The sequence below is a fragment of the Anolis carolinensis genome, chromosome 2 (genome assembly GCF_035594765.1).
Source record: "Anolis carolinensis isolate JA03-04 chromosome 2, rAnoCar3.1.pri, whole genome shotgun sequence".
In the NCBI taxonomy this organism is placed as follows: Eukaryota; Metazoa; Chordata; class Lepidosauria; order Squamata; family Dactyloidae; genus Anolis; species Anolis carolinensis.
In genome coordinates, this window is record NC_085842.1 from 104,587,591 (window position 1) to 104,603,595 (window position 16,005).

General features: G+C 38.0%; 1 protein-coding gene across 10 annotated transcripts in view; it reads left to right on the plus strand.

Moving 5' to 3' along the window:
* LOC100563478 (core histone macro-H2A.1) overlaps nucleotides 1–16,005 on the plus strand; it is a 74,240-nt gene that overhangs the window by 45,075 nt on the left and 13,160 nt on the right. For 4 of the 10 annotated variants that reach the window (XR_010002742.1, XR_506878.3, XR_506877.3 and 1 more), the window contains exons 3-6: nucleotides 9,175–9,281; nucleotides 9,458–9,655; nucleotides 10,530–10,637; nucleotides 13,325–13,424. Coding sequence is in view for 6 of the 10 variants with exons in the window: in XM_008115518.3 (XP_008113725.1) it covers nucleotides 9,175–9,281; nucleotides 9,458–9,655; nucleotides 10,530–10,637; nucleotides 13,325–13,424 (513 nt within the window). In the remaining 4 variants the exon portion in view is untranslated. The remainder of the gene's footprint in view (nucleotides 1–9,174; nucleotides 9,282–9,457; nucleotides 9,656–10,529; nucleotides 10,638–13,324; nucleotides 13,425–16,005) is intronic. The other 6 variants (XR_010002741.1, XM_008115520.3, XM_062970346.1 and 3 more) reach the window with 3 other exon arrangements.

Consider the following 16,005-nt stretch of genomic DNA (forward strand, 5'->3'; position numbering starts at 1 on the left):
CAGTCTAAAATAAGCATAATGGGAAGTTAACCTTAGTGAACACTTGTGTGATTTACTTTTCAGTAAATATAGATAGGAATATACTGTCTTCCTTACAAATGATTCACTTAGAACTGCAAGCATCTGAGAGGAACAAAACCCCTATAAAATAATGTATTATGTAACTGTGGGTGCTTGTCAGGACTGGCAAGATTTCTATTGTACGGTTCTTCTGTCTCATTCATAGAATTTCCAGGCAACTGTTGTTTTCCATCTGTAAATGTCCTGTGTTTTCTTCCATTTCTCTCTTTTTGATCTCACCACCACCTTGAGCCTTCCTTGTGTGAAATGAGAAAAACACAATACTTTGTTTGGAATACCCAAGCTGTAAGTGGCTTTTATATCTACATTGTAAGATCTGTGTCAAGGTCAACCTGTCACTTACATTCTACAAATACAAAACCTTTGCAGCATAGAACAATTGCCTGGAGGAACAGGTTCATCGGTATATGTGTATCTTCAGATTGCAGGCACATCGATTGTGTTAGTCAAAGCTAAAATTGACATTTCTGTAAAAAATAAGTATGCATAGGGAAACGAGCTGCCATGCAATTCTCTTTCCTTGAAGTAAAGGAGTATTGTGAGCAATATACAAGGGAAAGAATTATAGTTGATTGGCTCTGACTGGGTTAAAATGTTCAATGAATCATTGACAGCAGCATGATGATGAAAATGTTGATGATTTTGCTTAGAGTTGCCCAGATAGAATAGTTATAGAAGGGATTTTATACTAGTGTCTCTCTCTTGGTTTTCTAGAAATGGTTCTGGATTGAGGATTGAGTTTCAACACATTTTTCCATTTATTTTCTCTGTTGAAAATTTGTTGCGTTAGAAATACTGGCTATTCTTCAGCATGTCATCTGTTAGCTGTTAGTAACTAAATTCTCAGTGTTATGACTTCATTTTATTGAACTAAAGGAAGACAAAGAGTTTTGAAATAAGAGAAGTGGTTTCACTCAAGACATGAAATTTCTTTGTCCCAAGAGGACATAAAATAAAGCTAATCAAAGTCTGGATGAAGTCAGAGTACAGAGCTGTCAGGTACATTCACATTTGCATCGCAAAAGACTGGTCTTGAATACCTGTCAAATGCAAGGACTTTCTCCTTGAACGAAATACCAAACACACAAATCCACACATGAAGTTACCATGTAAATTTACAATTTGACTATTCTTAAAAAACAGTAGAGTTGACTTGGAACAACTACTGTGTTGATGCAAGAAAGGAGTCTGACCAGGCTTGGATTTCAAAAGTGAAAGCTCATAATAGTTCCTCATTAACATTAATAAGCAAATTCTATCAAATTTATGGGGTTGCCATAAGTTGACAAGTGACATGTACACAAACTTTAGTATTTTTGAATTTTTGTGATCAGTTATTGGCATATCAAGTCCTACTATTTTGTTTTCATTCATTTTCCTGAAATGTCTCTTTCCAGTCAGTTAATATAGGTCCATCAGTGAGTAGGCCTTTTCAAGAGCTTATCATTTGCTACATGGCTGAGAACAGCACTGTACTCTGTTTCTCTGAACATAAGACATCCCCTGAAAATAAGATCTAGTAGAGGTTTTGCTGAGTTGCTAAATATAAGGCCTCCTCCAAAAGTAAAACCTAGCTAAGTTTTTGTTTGGAAGCATGCCCTCTGAACAGAACACCAGAGCATGCAGGATCGGTAAATGTACGTACCATAGATTGTTGTACATGGAAATAGTGGTAGTAACAAGAAATTCTTGACAGGATTCACAGTTTGTCTGGTCATGCTGGTTTGTGATGACAACTACTGCACAGTATATAATAAATGTTCTCTTTTTTCGGTTCAACAATAAATGTGAATTCTTCATGGAAAAATAAGACATCCTCTGAAAATAAGACCTAGTGCATCTTTGGGAGCAAAAAATAATATAAAATACTGTCTTCTTTTTGGGGAAACAGGGTATAAATTAACAGCATTGCATAAAATAACTGGTTGATCGGAATTAAATAATATATTTTTAAAAAATATTAACATAACTGGTTGCAAACACCTGCCCTTAAAGGCCCATAAACATAAAGCTTACTAAACACTGTTGGCCATATTACAGCTGTTCACAGTTTAGGATTAAAAGCCTCCATTTCAAGCGAAGACAGTGAAAATTGCCCAGCCCTGGAAGGTACAGAAATGTCTTAGGGAAGATAAAAATCAAGAGATGGAACATTAGCAAGAGTGCATTTCTTTCATCTTTAGCCTGTCTACTTCTTGCTCATTGTTCTTGCTAACATATGTGTAATTTATATTCATGACTAACAATGGTACTTTCCTTGAGAAGTACTTGTCACTTGACAGAACTTTACATTTATATTTTTGTCTTTATATGTGCTGGGGTGTTTTTACAAATAAAACTGTGATAGAGAAAATCAAAGAAAGCAAATGTGTCACAGTATTTATGGAGCTCTTAACAACTTGACTTGACTCATTAATACTCTCTCTGCATTATTTAGCCTCCATGCAAATAATGTATGAAGAGGATTACAGCTGTACAATTATTAAACACAATGGATTTTTGGATAGAAGAAAAATTACTTCAGATCTTGCATTAAAAACAAATCACTTAGCATGTGCTGTAAGCTATTTTAATTCTGCCTGCTCTCCTACATGTGGACAGTTAATTCTCAGAAGTAATCAGTTGCAACTCCTCCTGAATAGTTGTTTGCCATTGCAGTGAATTTTTTGAGTAACTCCTTACTTTCTCAGTATGAAGTACTAGAGGCTTCTGACCTATGATTATTAAAGTGTCTATAAAACAATAACACACTGCAAAAAAGTTTGAATGATTATTTGATATGTTATAGCCTAATTAGTTATTTGGGAACATAAATTAATTATAAGTAACATGTTATTTTAGCTTGAACTTTCCAAGCTCTGACCATTCGCCACTGGATTGAATTAGTAGACCTTGGAGTTCTGTTTGTTCAAAAAGTAAAACCTTGTCCTTAGACTTCTATATCCCTTTCAATTTTGATCTAAACCTCTGTGGAATTGCATTCATGTAAAACTGGTGTAAAAAAGAGAAATGTTTTGTAGGAGCCTGTCAAACAGTAACATATGTAGGTGAAACTGGTTTCTTTAGTGTTAGCAAAAGATCTGGTTTTGCTTTTCTTTGTTTTGCTTTTCCTCCTCCTTTTTAAAAGTATAACTTTTCTGGATATTGTGTGTGTATTCCTTTTTTAAAAAATCAGCATCCCCACTTATATGGAAAGCTATAAATGCAGTGTTTCTGCTCTGTGTTGCCGAAGGACTATTAAAATGGAGCATGTGTGAGAAAGAGGCTGGGGGTAAGCAATCCCCTCTGTACTCCCCTGTGGAATTCCTGAGTTCTTACCCACCCTAAGCTCTCTTCCTCTTCCGCTTAAACCTGCCTGTGTCTGAGAAGGAAGTGGGATTCATAAACTTTCCCAAAGAACTTTTAGAAAGCAACACTTTCAGAACCACAATTCTGTCCACAGAGGAATGCTTAGCACTTTCCAAACATTTTTCCTCTGAAAGGTAAAGGAAAAATACAATACCCTTCTGGGGTGTGTGGGGGGGGGATCACAATAGAACTTCTCTGCATGATTGTATCTGGTGCCAAGAGCAACCAAAGAAATATCTTACTAGTGTCAGCTAAATACAGAATGCTGATTGAAGTGGACTCGTAAAGAGAAAATAAAGGAAGCCATGGTGTAGGTCAGGCCACATAAGGCACCAAGGATATTGTGTGCATGAAGCAAAAGAGATTCTTATTCCTTTAGCTCAGAACGGCCAACCTCTGGCCCTCCAGGAGTTGTTGAAATACAATTCCCATTACAGTTGGCTCTGCTGGCTAGGGCTAATCAAAATTGCAGCCCCCAAGTTGTCTAGCTTCGTGCTAGTCACTGCTGCCCTATTGACATGGCAGTGCTATCTTCACATAAAGTAAGTGTATTTGTTATGAGTAAAGAACAATCCATGCCTCCTCAGGTTGATAGCTCTACCTCAGAATTTTCTATATTTTTTCTTCCTTCAAGTCATTGTTTTTTTCCTGTGCTTCTTCTACATACTCTGTACAGACTTCAAGGGAAGGATTAACAGTTAACCAATATTATATTTCTTACCGGTTGGACTTACTTTTCTTGACAGTTCCACTTTCTAGTGGAGAGCAGAAAGTCTCCTGAGTGAGACATTTTGAGTTCATGTTCTGTTTTGCTCCATAGGGGATAGGGATAGGGATAGAATTGAGATTCTCAAGGTCATATTCTAAAGCTACGTTGAGAATGAATTTTCATGGTGCTTTGCTTCAAAGGAAGAAGCATAACTGAGCTAGACTGTACATCTTTCCCACCTAGTGTATGTGTTACGGATATGTGTGGTATTTGTTTCCTTTGTTTCCTTTGTGCATTCGTTTTGTGTCGATCATTCTTCTACACGAAATGAATAATGACATTTTCATATGAAACGTAAGGCGACACTAAAATGAAAGCTGCATGGTCCATACCTGCAATCACTTCCTCATGCATCAGGGAAGGATGCGGGGAGGAAGTGACCCTTGGCCAATCGGAGGGCAAGGAATCACTTAAGTGGGCTGGGCAGGGAGGGTATATAAGGCGGGACTGCCCCTAAAGCAGCCATTGCTACTGAGTGCTGGGATTGGGTTTGTGTTGCCTTTTGCCTTTGAGGAACGTTTTCTTACCCGCCCACCCCCCCCCCCCAAAGGATCAGCAAAAAGGCTTTTGAAGAAGTTGTTTGATGTTGTAATATTTTTGTTGAGAAGTAAAATCTTGGGGCTAGGCACTGGGTTGTGTGTTTGTGTGAAGCATTTTTCCCATTTGGGTGACTGGCAGCTCCCTGGCCCTCTTTCTGCTGCTGCAGAAGTTAAGAGGGCTAGTCAGTGGGGAGGGAAAGGGAATGCTTTTATAGGGGATTTTATTTCTAAAAGGAAAAAAAATTGCTATAAATTGGGGGAAGATCCAAATGTTTTAAAAGTTGTGGGCTAAAAGGGGTCGATATGCTCTCAGTGGCATAAAAAAATTGGTTTTTTTCGTAAGCGAGACGAAAATTCTATTTATATAGGTGCCCCGTTTTCAGAAACGGAAACAAATACAAAAATGAGACAAAATGAATGAAACTACACAAACCGAACAGCAATTCCATACAAATGCACAACACTTGTATGTGTATGTTTTTGTTGGGATGGCAACTGTTGAGGAAAAAATTATGTAAGTAATTCGATTGTGTAGTGATTTGGAGGCATCTATACCTCCTACTTCTTAAAAATGATTCCTTCTCTGCCAGGAGCTGGACTGGATAGCCCTTGGAGTGCCTTCCAACTCTGCCCTTTTGTGATTCTTTGAAAACAAATCTTTCAGTGCTACCAAGTGACATACTGAAGGCAATTTGGTTCTGCCCCCAGTAAATCTCCTGTCTTTATTTTTCTCAAGACTAAGCCAGCTTCCAGACTCTGTTTCACCTTTGGTTCCACAGAGTGTGGCATCTCTTGATCTAATCTTATTTGCCTTTGCAAAGGTGGGAGTCACCAACAAGCATATCCTGCTGAAGATGTCTGTGTTCTTCAATGCAGTAGTTTGAAGCCACCCCAGGGAGAAAGTGTGCTGCACGAAATAATTTACCTAATTTCATTTTATTTACTTAATTATCATGCTAAGAAACTAATGAGTACTTCCTGTGATTCCAAATCTAACACTGAATGATATTGTGGATGTCAACATTGCGCTTGCTCTTTTTTTCTTTTCTTTTTTAAATTTCCTTGAACAAAAATGCTCTGACAGCCTGTCAGATCATCTTCTCCTAGGCTGACAAAACATTTGCATAAGTAGATAAGGAGTGATACATTTATTGGAAGTGATTAAACCCATAAGAGTTTCCCAAAAGCATCACTCCAGAGCTTGAGCCCAAGCGCTTCATTATTAATCGGGTTTAATTGTACTTTTATACAGCTCAGTTACTTTTCAGCTTTGCTTCAGAGTTTTATGGTGAATTTCAATATATTAAGCATGAACCCTTTATAATATTACAATATTTTGCTTTGCCTTTGGTACATTTATAATAAGTAATAATAAGATGATCATATTTCCCACAAGGTTTGGTGCATTGGGTGAAGATGTATGATGAAAATGGGTTATGGAGTGGGGAACGGAGGGAAAAGATGGAACTGTAAAGCAAATCTTTGATATCTCCACTAATTTTGTCTAATGCGATTTAATGTTCATTTGCCTTAATTCTGCTTTACATATATATGATAGAATAGTATCAGTAATGGGAATGGTACTAACACATTTATATAGTGCTTTCAAGTGTTCAGGTTTCTTTTGAACATTGTCTACTTGTAATTCTTAGAACAATCTTGTAGATATTGTCATTTGCATCAGACAATATGTGTGTGTGACAGAAGTTGGGAGCTAATTGATCTGTAGGTAAGACTCTTATCTACTATACAACATAAGCATGGTGTCATTCACAACTGAATACCGTTTTGCTCAAATATACACAAGGGGTATGCAAATTTGAAATTTGATAGCTCATCATTTGGAAATGCAGGGATTTGATTTGGTGAGAGTTGAATGTGCACATTTGCACCAGATTTGGCCAAAACACTAATTATGATTCATGATTCCTTTAGGGCAGCAGATGGTAGAGGGTAGATTAGGATTTACTGATAGATCTCTGGATACTTTGAAGGTGCTTCCCCAGTGATTCCCAGTATTTTAAGAAGAGGAAAACTGCAAGGGAAAAATAGCTCTAGGTTTTACACTGATTGCTGAAGATTTATTAAATTGCAGTGCTTTTTAGTGGCTTTAAACAATGTCTGCTGGGCATTTTTAGAACCTGAGAAAGAGACTACAGCCCCCAGGATCCTCCAGCCAGCATGTCCACTTCCCAAATTATCCCTGTCTAGCATACATCCCAGTGTATTGCGCATTGGGTGGAATATAAAGTAGACTGTGCCCTCAGAGTCACCTTCTTATGTCTAGTTCTGTTTGATAGATGTCAGGTATCTAGTTTTTTAAAGGACCCTACAAGCCCAGTATCTGACCATTATGGCCTACTGGACTACCACAGCACCCAAGTTGCCTAGTCCAAAGTTTTTCCCATTTGTTCATTTTTTTACTTAAGGCTTATAATTCATTTCTGACATTGGTGACCATTTGTATTCTAGAAGCATGGCATTGCTGTTGAACATTTTTTAAAAAGAAGCAACAATATGCACGGAATGTGTACCATAGCAGATGTTTAACTGCAATAATGCTATGGCATTAAGCAGATTCACATGTTACAATTCCAGACATGAGGTGATAATAGCAGAATTATTCTCTGCTATATGTGGAATTATCGTGAGTGAATTGACCTTGAATATTCAACTCACAAGAGATGCTGTGAGCATTAATAGTGCTTCATGGAAATGACATTCAACATATGATTAACTTTCTAGACTTTTAATTTAAACTTTGTAAGTTTTTAGCCACAAATATGTGAAATCATGTTTAGTCATCATACTGGAGAAATTAAATACTCTCTGAGTGCCATGTCTTTTAGCGATATGAGGATGGTGGAAAATACCATACTCATTTGCAAAATAACATATGTGGCTTGTCTAGAGGCATTCTCAGGTTTTCCAATAAGTGTTGTAACAGGCTTATCACAGGAATTGTGATTATAGTAGTAATATTATAAAGGTCAGCTTTGCCAGTGTGTGTACTGAAGTTGATCCTTTATATAATGTGAACCACAGTTTTAATAGTTTCCTTTTCCCCCCACTGGAAATGGTTTCCCCTTCTACATATTCCCCAAGCGGATCCATGTAACAGCTTTCTTTATGCAGTGAATCAGTTTTTATGTTACAAGAGAAATTCATAAATGACACTTAATATTTGTTATATGAAGAATAAGGTAAAACAGACTGAGCAGAACAGATGATTTATTAAATTGCAAAAATGTCTGCATGCCTTCCCATATTTCTTTTACATTTATAGGAAATAGTAGGTCTAGTTTGATAGTCTGAAAGTCTTTGCAATAGTTGCGAATATCAAAAGATACAATTTAAGAAAAGAGCACTACATCACAGACTGCACACCATTCTGTTCTAGGTATTTCATTAGTTCTTAATACAACAAAACACTCCCTAGAGCCTCAGTTCTCAAGCTTTGGCCCATCAAATGTTTTAAACATTAACTCCCAGAAGCCTAAACTATAATGTGCAATGATTGGGGATTCTGGGAAATGAAGGTCAAAACATCAGAAACACTAAAGTCTGACAACAATTTGTCAAGAGCGATCATTTCCACTTCTTTGTGGAGCTTCTCATAAACCATATAATGATTTCAAAATGAGGGTTTGTTCTGATAATATATTCAAAACTGACTTTAATGAGAAGAACCGTTAAAGCAGCTGAAGTAGAGCTGTGTTGCTGTTGCGTGCTGAACAATGCTCTCAGTTGTCAGTTTGTCAACAGACTAGGAATTAAGAAGTGGCATTTTTGTGATGAATTAAATACTCTGTTTCCATGGAAGATTCTGTTTTGTACCTGTATTTGAAGCCAAAAACGTTTTGAAGGATAAAATGTAGAAGAAAAATTTCTGAAATCACCTTTTCTGTTTGATGTTAATATGCTGGTTATAGGATAATAATTTAAGCTTGAGTATGAACTCCTGTAAATCTAGTAAAATTTCTAGTAAATCTGATATATGCTGTATATTCCCATGTATACATTCACTTCATGTATAAGTCTAGGGCAGGTTTGGGGGCCAAACTTATGAATTTTAATATTAGCTGTGGATAACTTAAGGGTCTTTCCACCAAAAGGAGAAAGTGCCAGTGCCACTCTAGAATCACCCACCCCCGGCTATTGCCATATATTAACCCAGGTTTTGGGGGTTGATTTTTTGACTAAAATTTCTAGATTTATTAGTATATATAATAGTAATAGAGCCAATTGTATACATCAGTGATTGCAATCCATTGTCATGCAAATGATACTGTGATTTCAGAGCAGGAGCGTCAGGCAGTCAAATAAATGTTTGATCAACTGCTAATGAAAAGTTACTATATAAGCTTTGGTTAGATTTATTCACTATAACAGAAGTCAATTTTGAGTTAAGTAAGATGGTTTTATCTTCCTTGGCAGCGGAAATTCTTGAATTGGCGGGAAATGCAGCACGGGACAACAAAAAGGGTCGTGTCACACCTAGACATATCCTCTTGGCAGTAGCAAATGATGAAGAATTAAATCAGGTAAAAATAGATGCCCTCTTTTTTAATTTGTTTTTGTCACTTGTACAGATTTTGTAATGCAGTTGGCCCAACTTAATAACTTGAATGTGAAATGTATTGGCAACTGTTCAAACTGCAATTGACACATAAAACCACTTAATGTTCCTTTTGTTGTTCTTCTTCCTTTTCCTTTGAAGCTATTGAAAGGTGTCACCATAGCCAGTGGTGGTGTGTTACCAAATATTCACCCAGAATTGTTGGCAAAGAAACGAGGGTCAAAAGGAAAACTGGAGGCTATCATTACTCCACCCCCAGCAAAAAAGGCAAAATCTCCTTCTCAGAAGAAAACCACAACAAAGAAAGCAGGTGTCAAGAAAGGAGCCAGAAAATCTAAGGTATTCTTACCTTTGTCATTTGTAATCCATTTCAGCCCATGTTTACTCAGATGCACTGTGTTCACAAGAAAACGTTATGAAATTTGTAGGATTGTCATGCACACACACACACACACACACACACTTGACATTTGGTCTATCACATCCAATTTCATACCGTATTCTAGAAGAAGCAGTGGACCATAGACCCCCATTCTCTTTAGGGGGAAATCCGCCATAATGCAAATTTTGGCATTACAGATATTACTAGACTATACCTACCAGCATTCTTCACCACTGGTTATGTTGACCCAGTGTGATGAATGTTGCAGTTTATGTTGCATGCTTTGCCATGTGCCACTGAAATGTCAACAAGGAATCCAGCAACTCGGATTCCTCTTAAATAATATCCTATTAAGCCACCAGCTCTTTCTCTCTGCGTTCATCAGAACTTAGAAGACGAATATTAAAAAGTAGTAGAATTGCTTCTACTTAGAACAGTTTTGCTCTTGACTTTGAATGTCATTCTGCAGAGAGGGAAAAGGGCCAGAGCTGCCTCAGGGGACACCATTTCTCCACTGCCACCAATTTCGCACCCAGACATTCTAAAAAACCAGAAACATAAGAGCTTGTAAGGGGAGGGGGTGGATCTGTGATTCTTTTAGGTTCTCCTGGGACAGACTAAGTTCTCATCTTTTGCCACTATACTCAGAAAAGGAGATGGTTTCTTAAGGCATATACTCACATGGACTTGTTGATAAGTTGACCCAGGTTCGGGTGATTAATTTTTTGGCTAACATTTCTAGACTTATATATTATATGCATTGTACTGTATTCATTGTTTTTGAAGCTGTGGTTTCGCTTTTTGATTGTTGCATTGATTTTTCATGACAAGAAACAGGGAGAAGTCAGCAAATCAGCAAGCGCTGACAGCACAACGGAAGGCACTCCAACAGATGGCTTCACTGTCCTATCGACTAAAAGTCTATTCCTTGGGCAAAAGGTAAGTATGGACATTTCATTCAGAATACTTGTTAGTAAGGAGGCATCTTCCTGCCTGCACAATAGATTGACAGACACCCAACTTTTCATCTCCCTTCCATATACTATGTTGAACATCTGGAAGAATATTTCTTTAGAAACAAAGGAATTGTCTCATGATCCTTTCTTGAGTATATTGAAAAATAAGAGTTCAAAGCCCTACTTGGCCATGGAAACCTGCTGAGTGATCTTAGGCAAGTTACAATCTCTCAGCCTTTTTAATACTGGCTTCTTACAAACTTTAATAGATAACACATCACTTATTCCAGGGAAATTGCAATGAGCACAGCTAAAACATTGTCCTCATTAAATCTGCACCAGACCATATATTTTAGCCAAAGTTGGCATGACACTTGCTACCATTATGGAACACATTTACATGTTTTTTGGACAAACAATAAAGACAATTATCAACATTTAAACAAGCATTTTTATATTCATAGTACATCTTGAAATACTATCAAATGAATATCTTTCTTCAATGCTAAACAGTTTTTTTTCTTCGTCTTCTTTCTAAAATGTTAGTTACACCAGTAGTCAAACACAAGGCTCAAACAGCAAAATATGAAAATGGATGAATAAAAATCATTAGAGGCATATGAAATAATTATCATCTAAATTTTGCAGTTTATTTTAATCCAAAAACTCATCCCCTTGTATTGTTATGGAATGTATGGATATATTTGCAAGAAGCAGTATTCCCCCAAAAGCAGGCCCCTTAACTTCCTGGAAACACAGGTTTCAGCAGTAACTAGGAGGGCATTTAAAACAGCATATGCAATCTGCCCACATTGACACATGCTTTGTTACATCCTATTTGGATTACACTCTATGTGGAACTGGTATGTTTGGAAGTTTCAACTGGTCCAAAGATCTGCAACCAGATTACTAACTGGGCACAGTTAAAAGTGCTAGTTTTTTTTATTCAATTCTAGATTATCTTATGACCCAGTTTGTTCTTTGCCATCTGCAAGGAGACTCTTCTCGTTGTCCCACCAGCTTCACACCTGATGAGAACATGGGAAAGAGCTGCCACCAGGCTTTAGAACTTCCTTCCCAGTGAAGTTAGATGCCCCTTTCTTTTGTATTTGACAGGCATTTTTGTGTTCTAATAGGCATTTGATAAGGTACATCTCACCTGAACAACACACTGGATCTTGCTAATTGTCATTCTGGTGTCTCTCTCTGTGTGTGTATAATGGTGTATGTTTTAATATGAGTTTAATTTTTGTATTGTTTAATCACATTTTAACCTTTATATCTTGTGAGTATTTAACACTGTGTTTTCTAAATTCTTGTCCTGAACTGGAAAAGAGTGAGACACAATTAAAAGAGTAGTGCAACACTGGAGAGAGTAGGACACACTGGCAATCCACATGACTTTGAAGCCCATTCACAATATCCAACTATTGTGCTGTTTATTTTATGACCACTGTAATTGTCATATGTCCTGTGTAATCCTGGGATTGGCAGTTTAGGGAAGGGCCTTTTGAATTCTCAGCCAATTTTTTTCAGTGCTTCTAACCAAACTACAAAGCCCGGAATTCCATAGGATGGAATGATGGAATTTAAAAATGAGTGTTATAACTGTGTAATATGAATGGACCCCTAGTTTTTCTAAGTTCAGAGTTATATATCATTATGGAGTCTCAATGGCAGAGGCGCATTAGTACTTTGGTCTCCAACTCATGGTGACCCATACACAAGAGGAGAGTGGTTCATGGGAGGGCAGTGGGCGTTATTCTTATTCCCTGGCCAAAACTATTCAGAGATGGCCACAACAAGCCAGTGTGAGATGTCTACTTTGCAGTTTCCTGCTAAGCGATAAGGAAATTGGGGCACGTTAAACAGATTGTTTCTCTATGAACTGTACCAAAAAGTAGGTTATATTTACTCTTGAAGTTATATGTGTCCATGTATGCACACCAGTACAAACACACAGAAAGACACATCAGACCCATCCTCCCTAGTAGTAATAATAATGAAATGTATGATGTTGCCATGCCCTTAGGTCTTGTGTCAACAGATTAGACATATGTATTCAGTTATGTGGTTATTTGTAACGACACCTCCCTGCGAGCTGGCAGAGACATTTACATTTTTTACACTATAATTTTCAGATTCCCCCAACTAGGTCTAGGGAAGATTTGTAAAGTAACTTCCCACGGTTCAGAATGCAAGATGCAAAAAACTACATATGCCATGCCCTGAGGTGGTTATTTAGAAGAGGGAATTTTAGTAAGAACTTCTTAACACACAACCAGTGCAAATAACACATGTGAAAATTCCCTCTTCCACACAACTATGTGAGACACAAGAGCCATCTCCAGTTCTCAGGTTGGCAAATAATTTTCAGAGATTGAACCTCAGCCCCCCCCTCACTCCACACATTCAAAGTGAGCTGAGCTGACTGACCTGAGTATGCTTCTTTTGCACATGCAGAATTATGTTTCTGTCTTGGGTTTGAAACACATTCTCTTCCTTTTGTTCATTTTCCAGGAACCTTCTTTATGACCTGCCATTTGTTTTTGCACATTTGTTTTGCAGTGGTGCTACCCCCATCTGTGTTGCAATTCTTGCTTACTGCAGCTTCTCTGTAATTTCCCAACTGTCCTGTTGTTATTTCCCACCACATGCTTTTCTTTTCAGCTGAACCTTATTCACAGTGAAATCAGTAATTTAGCCGGCTTCGAAGTGGAGGCCATTATCAATCCCACCAATGCTGACATTGACCTTAAAGATGATCTAGGTAAATGGGGAATGGGCTGCCATAACTAACAGTCACATGAAAATTATGGAATTATCACACTATTGCCATGTAATAAGGGCAGTAAATGTAGAGTGCACTTCTATTCCTATCTATCTGAAGTAAGTCCCATTGACTTTGATTGGGCTTATTACTAGGCAAGTGGCTATAGGACTGCAGACCTAATCCCAAAATACATAATGGGAAGATAAGTAGCTCTCCGTGCCTAATAGTTGCATGATGACTATTAACTGAGTTCTGCTGGATGTCACTAAAATATTGTTCCATAATAATCAACTGTGACTGTTGGTTCCTTTGGGAATGTTTCGTCTATGGATTATTTGAGGACTAAAATAATTTTATATCTGTCAGTCTTTCTAGTCATCAAATTTCTTTCAAACTGATTGGTTTCTCCATTATGATTATATGTTTATGTTTTGACATGAATAGGTAGACATAAAAATTGATAGTTAAAGAAAAGATACTTATCTTTTTCCATGCTTGTTTTTCAGTGCAATTCAACCAGCTCTTGTTCTGCTGTAGATGAATACTATTTCAGCAACTGAATATCTATACTATTTATGTTTTAAATATTTGCATTTTCAAGATGAAAGTTAGTCACCCGAAGGATAGGTATTTAATAATATTAATCTAAATGTGTGTATGAAGGTGGTTCTTATTCCATATATGTTACTGTAAATGCATTTAATAGTTTCTTAATGAAACAATGAATTAGTTCTAACAACCAGCTCATGTTTCTGAATGTTAATATATGCATTAGCAGGCCAGACCTGATCTAAAATGTTTATGGGAGAGTTTCTCCCTTCAGTTACTCTCAAATGAAAATTATAGATAAGCTTTAGAAGGAAATGTTAAATATTTATCAAAAATTAATGACTATGTTTAATATAAATAGTCACATAGCTTTTAAGTCTTCTATTAGAAAATTCTTGCTTTACATTACAAAGTACAAGTATTATGGCAGGCACCATATTTACTTATTTACTTACTTTGGCAATCCCTCGTTGTTTGAGTATGATGGCCTTCTAAGTGTAGTGTCTTGGCGATGGATCCTTAGGTGACTGGTAGAGACTCATTCTTGATCTGCAGTGAGGACAGCGGTTTCCAGATGGAAGGCAGCCCCAATCAGGGAACCTTCCTTTTCACACGTTTCTCCCTTTCACCCTCCATTTGTGCCTCTTCGAATTCCACCGCACTGTTGGAAACAGGTGACCTCCAGTTAGAGCGCTCAAGGGCCAGGGCTTCCCAGTTCTCAGTGTCTGTGCAGCAGTTTTTAAGGTTAGCTTTAAACCCATCTTTAAATCTTGTTTCCTGTCCACCAACAATCTGTTTTCCATTCTTCAGTTGGGAGTAGAGTAACTGCTTTGGGAGATGGTGATCAGGCATTCAAACAACGTGGCCAGTCTAGCAGAGTTGATAAAGGAGGATCATCATTTCAATGCTAGTGGTCTTTGCTTCTTCCAGTGCGCTGACATTTGTCTGCCTGTCTTTCCAAGATATTTGCAAGATTTTTTGGAGACAACGGTGATGAAATCGTTCCAGGAGTTGAGTGTGACATCTGTGAATGGTCCACGTTTTGCAGGCATATAACAGGGCTGGGAGGACAATAGCTATATAAACAAACATCTTGATATCTCTATGAATGTCCCAATCCTCAAACACTCTGTGCTTCATTTAAGAAAATGCTGCACTCACAGAGCTCAGGTGATGTTGTATTTGAGTGTTGATTTTAACTTGTGGAGAAGTGACTGCTAAGGCAAGGGAAATGGTCAACATTTTCTAACATTACACCATTAAGATGTATTTCTGGCATTGCAGAGGGATTGGTTGGTGACTACTGGAAGAGCACTTTGGTTTTCTCAATGTTCAGTGAGAGGCCAAGCTTTTTGTATGCTTCTGCAAAGGTGTTTAGAGTGGCTTGTAGGTCTTCATCTGAATGGGTACAGAGTCAGACTACATTATCAGCAGCATATTGGAGTTCTTTAACAGATGCTGTTGTGACCTTGGTTTTGGCTTTCAGTCTACTGAGGTTATATAGCTTGCCAGCTGCCCAATAGGTGATTTCCACACCAGTGAGAAGCTTCCCATCAACAAGGTGCAGTATTATAGCTGTGAAGATGGAAAATAAGGTTGGGGCAATAACACAGCCCTGTTTCACACATGATTCCACCTTAAATGAGTTACTTTAGGAGCCATTGCTGTCCAAGACTGTTGTCATCATGTCACCATGGATGAGCTGCAGGATGTTCACAAATTTGCCAGGGCATCCTGATTTTTTGGTGGATGGTCCAGCGAGCACTGCGATTCACTGTGTTGAATGTCTTTACAAGGTCAATGAGTGCCATGTACAGAGGTTGATTTTGTTCCCCGAATTTTTGGAGCTGTCATACAGTCAGAACCGGCCCGAGGTAATTTTAAGTGTTAAGCAAAACAAAAAACTTGCGCCCCCCCCCACACACACACACACAGCGCGGGAGGCATGGCCATGCACCGCGGGAGGTGGGGCCTGGCCAGACCTGGCCCCGCGTCACGCGCCCTGGCCCCGACACTCGCGCAGTGTGGG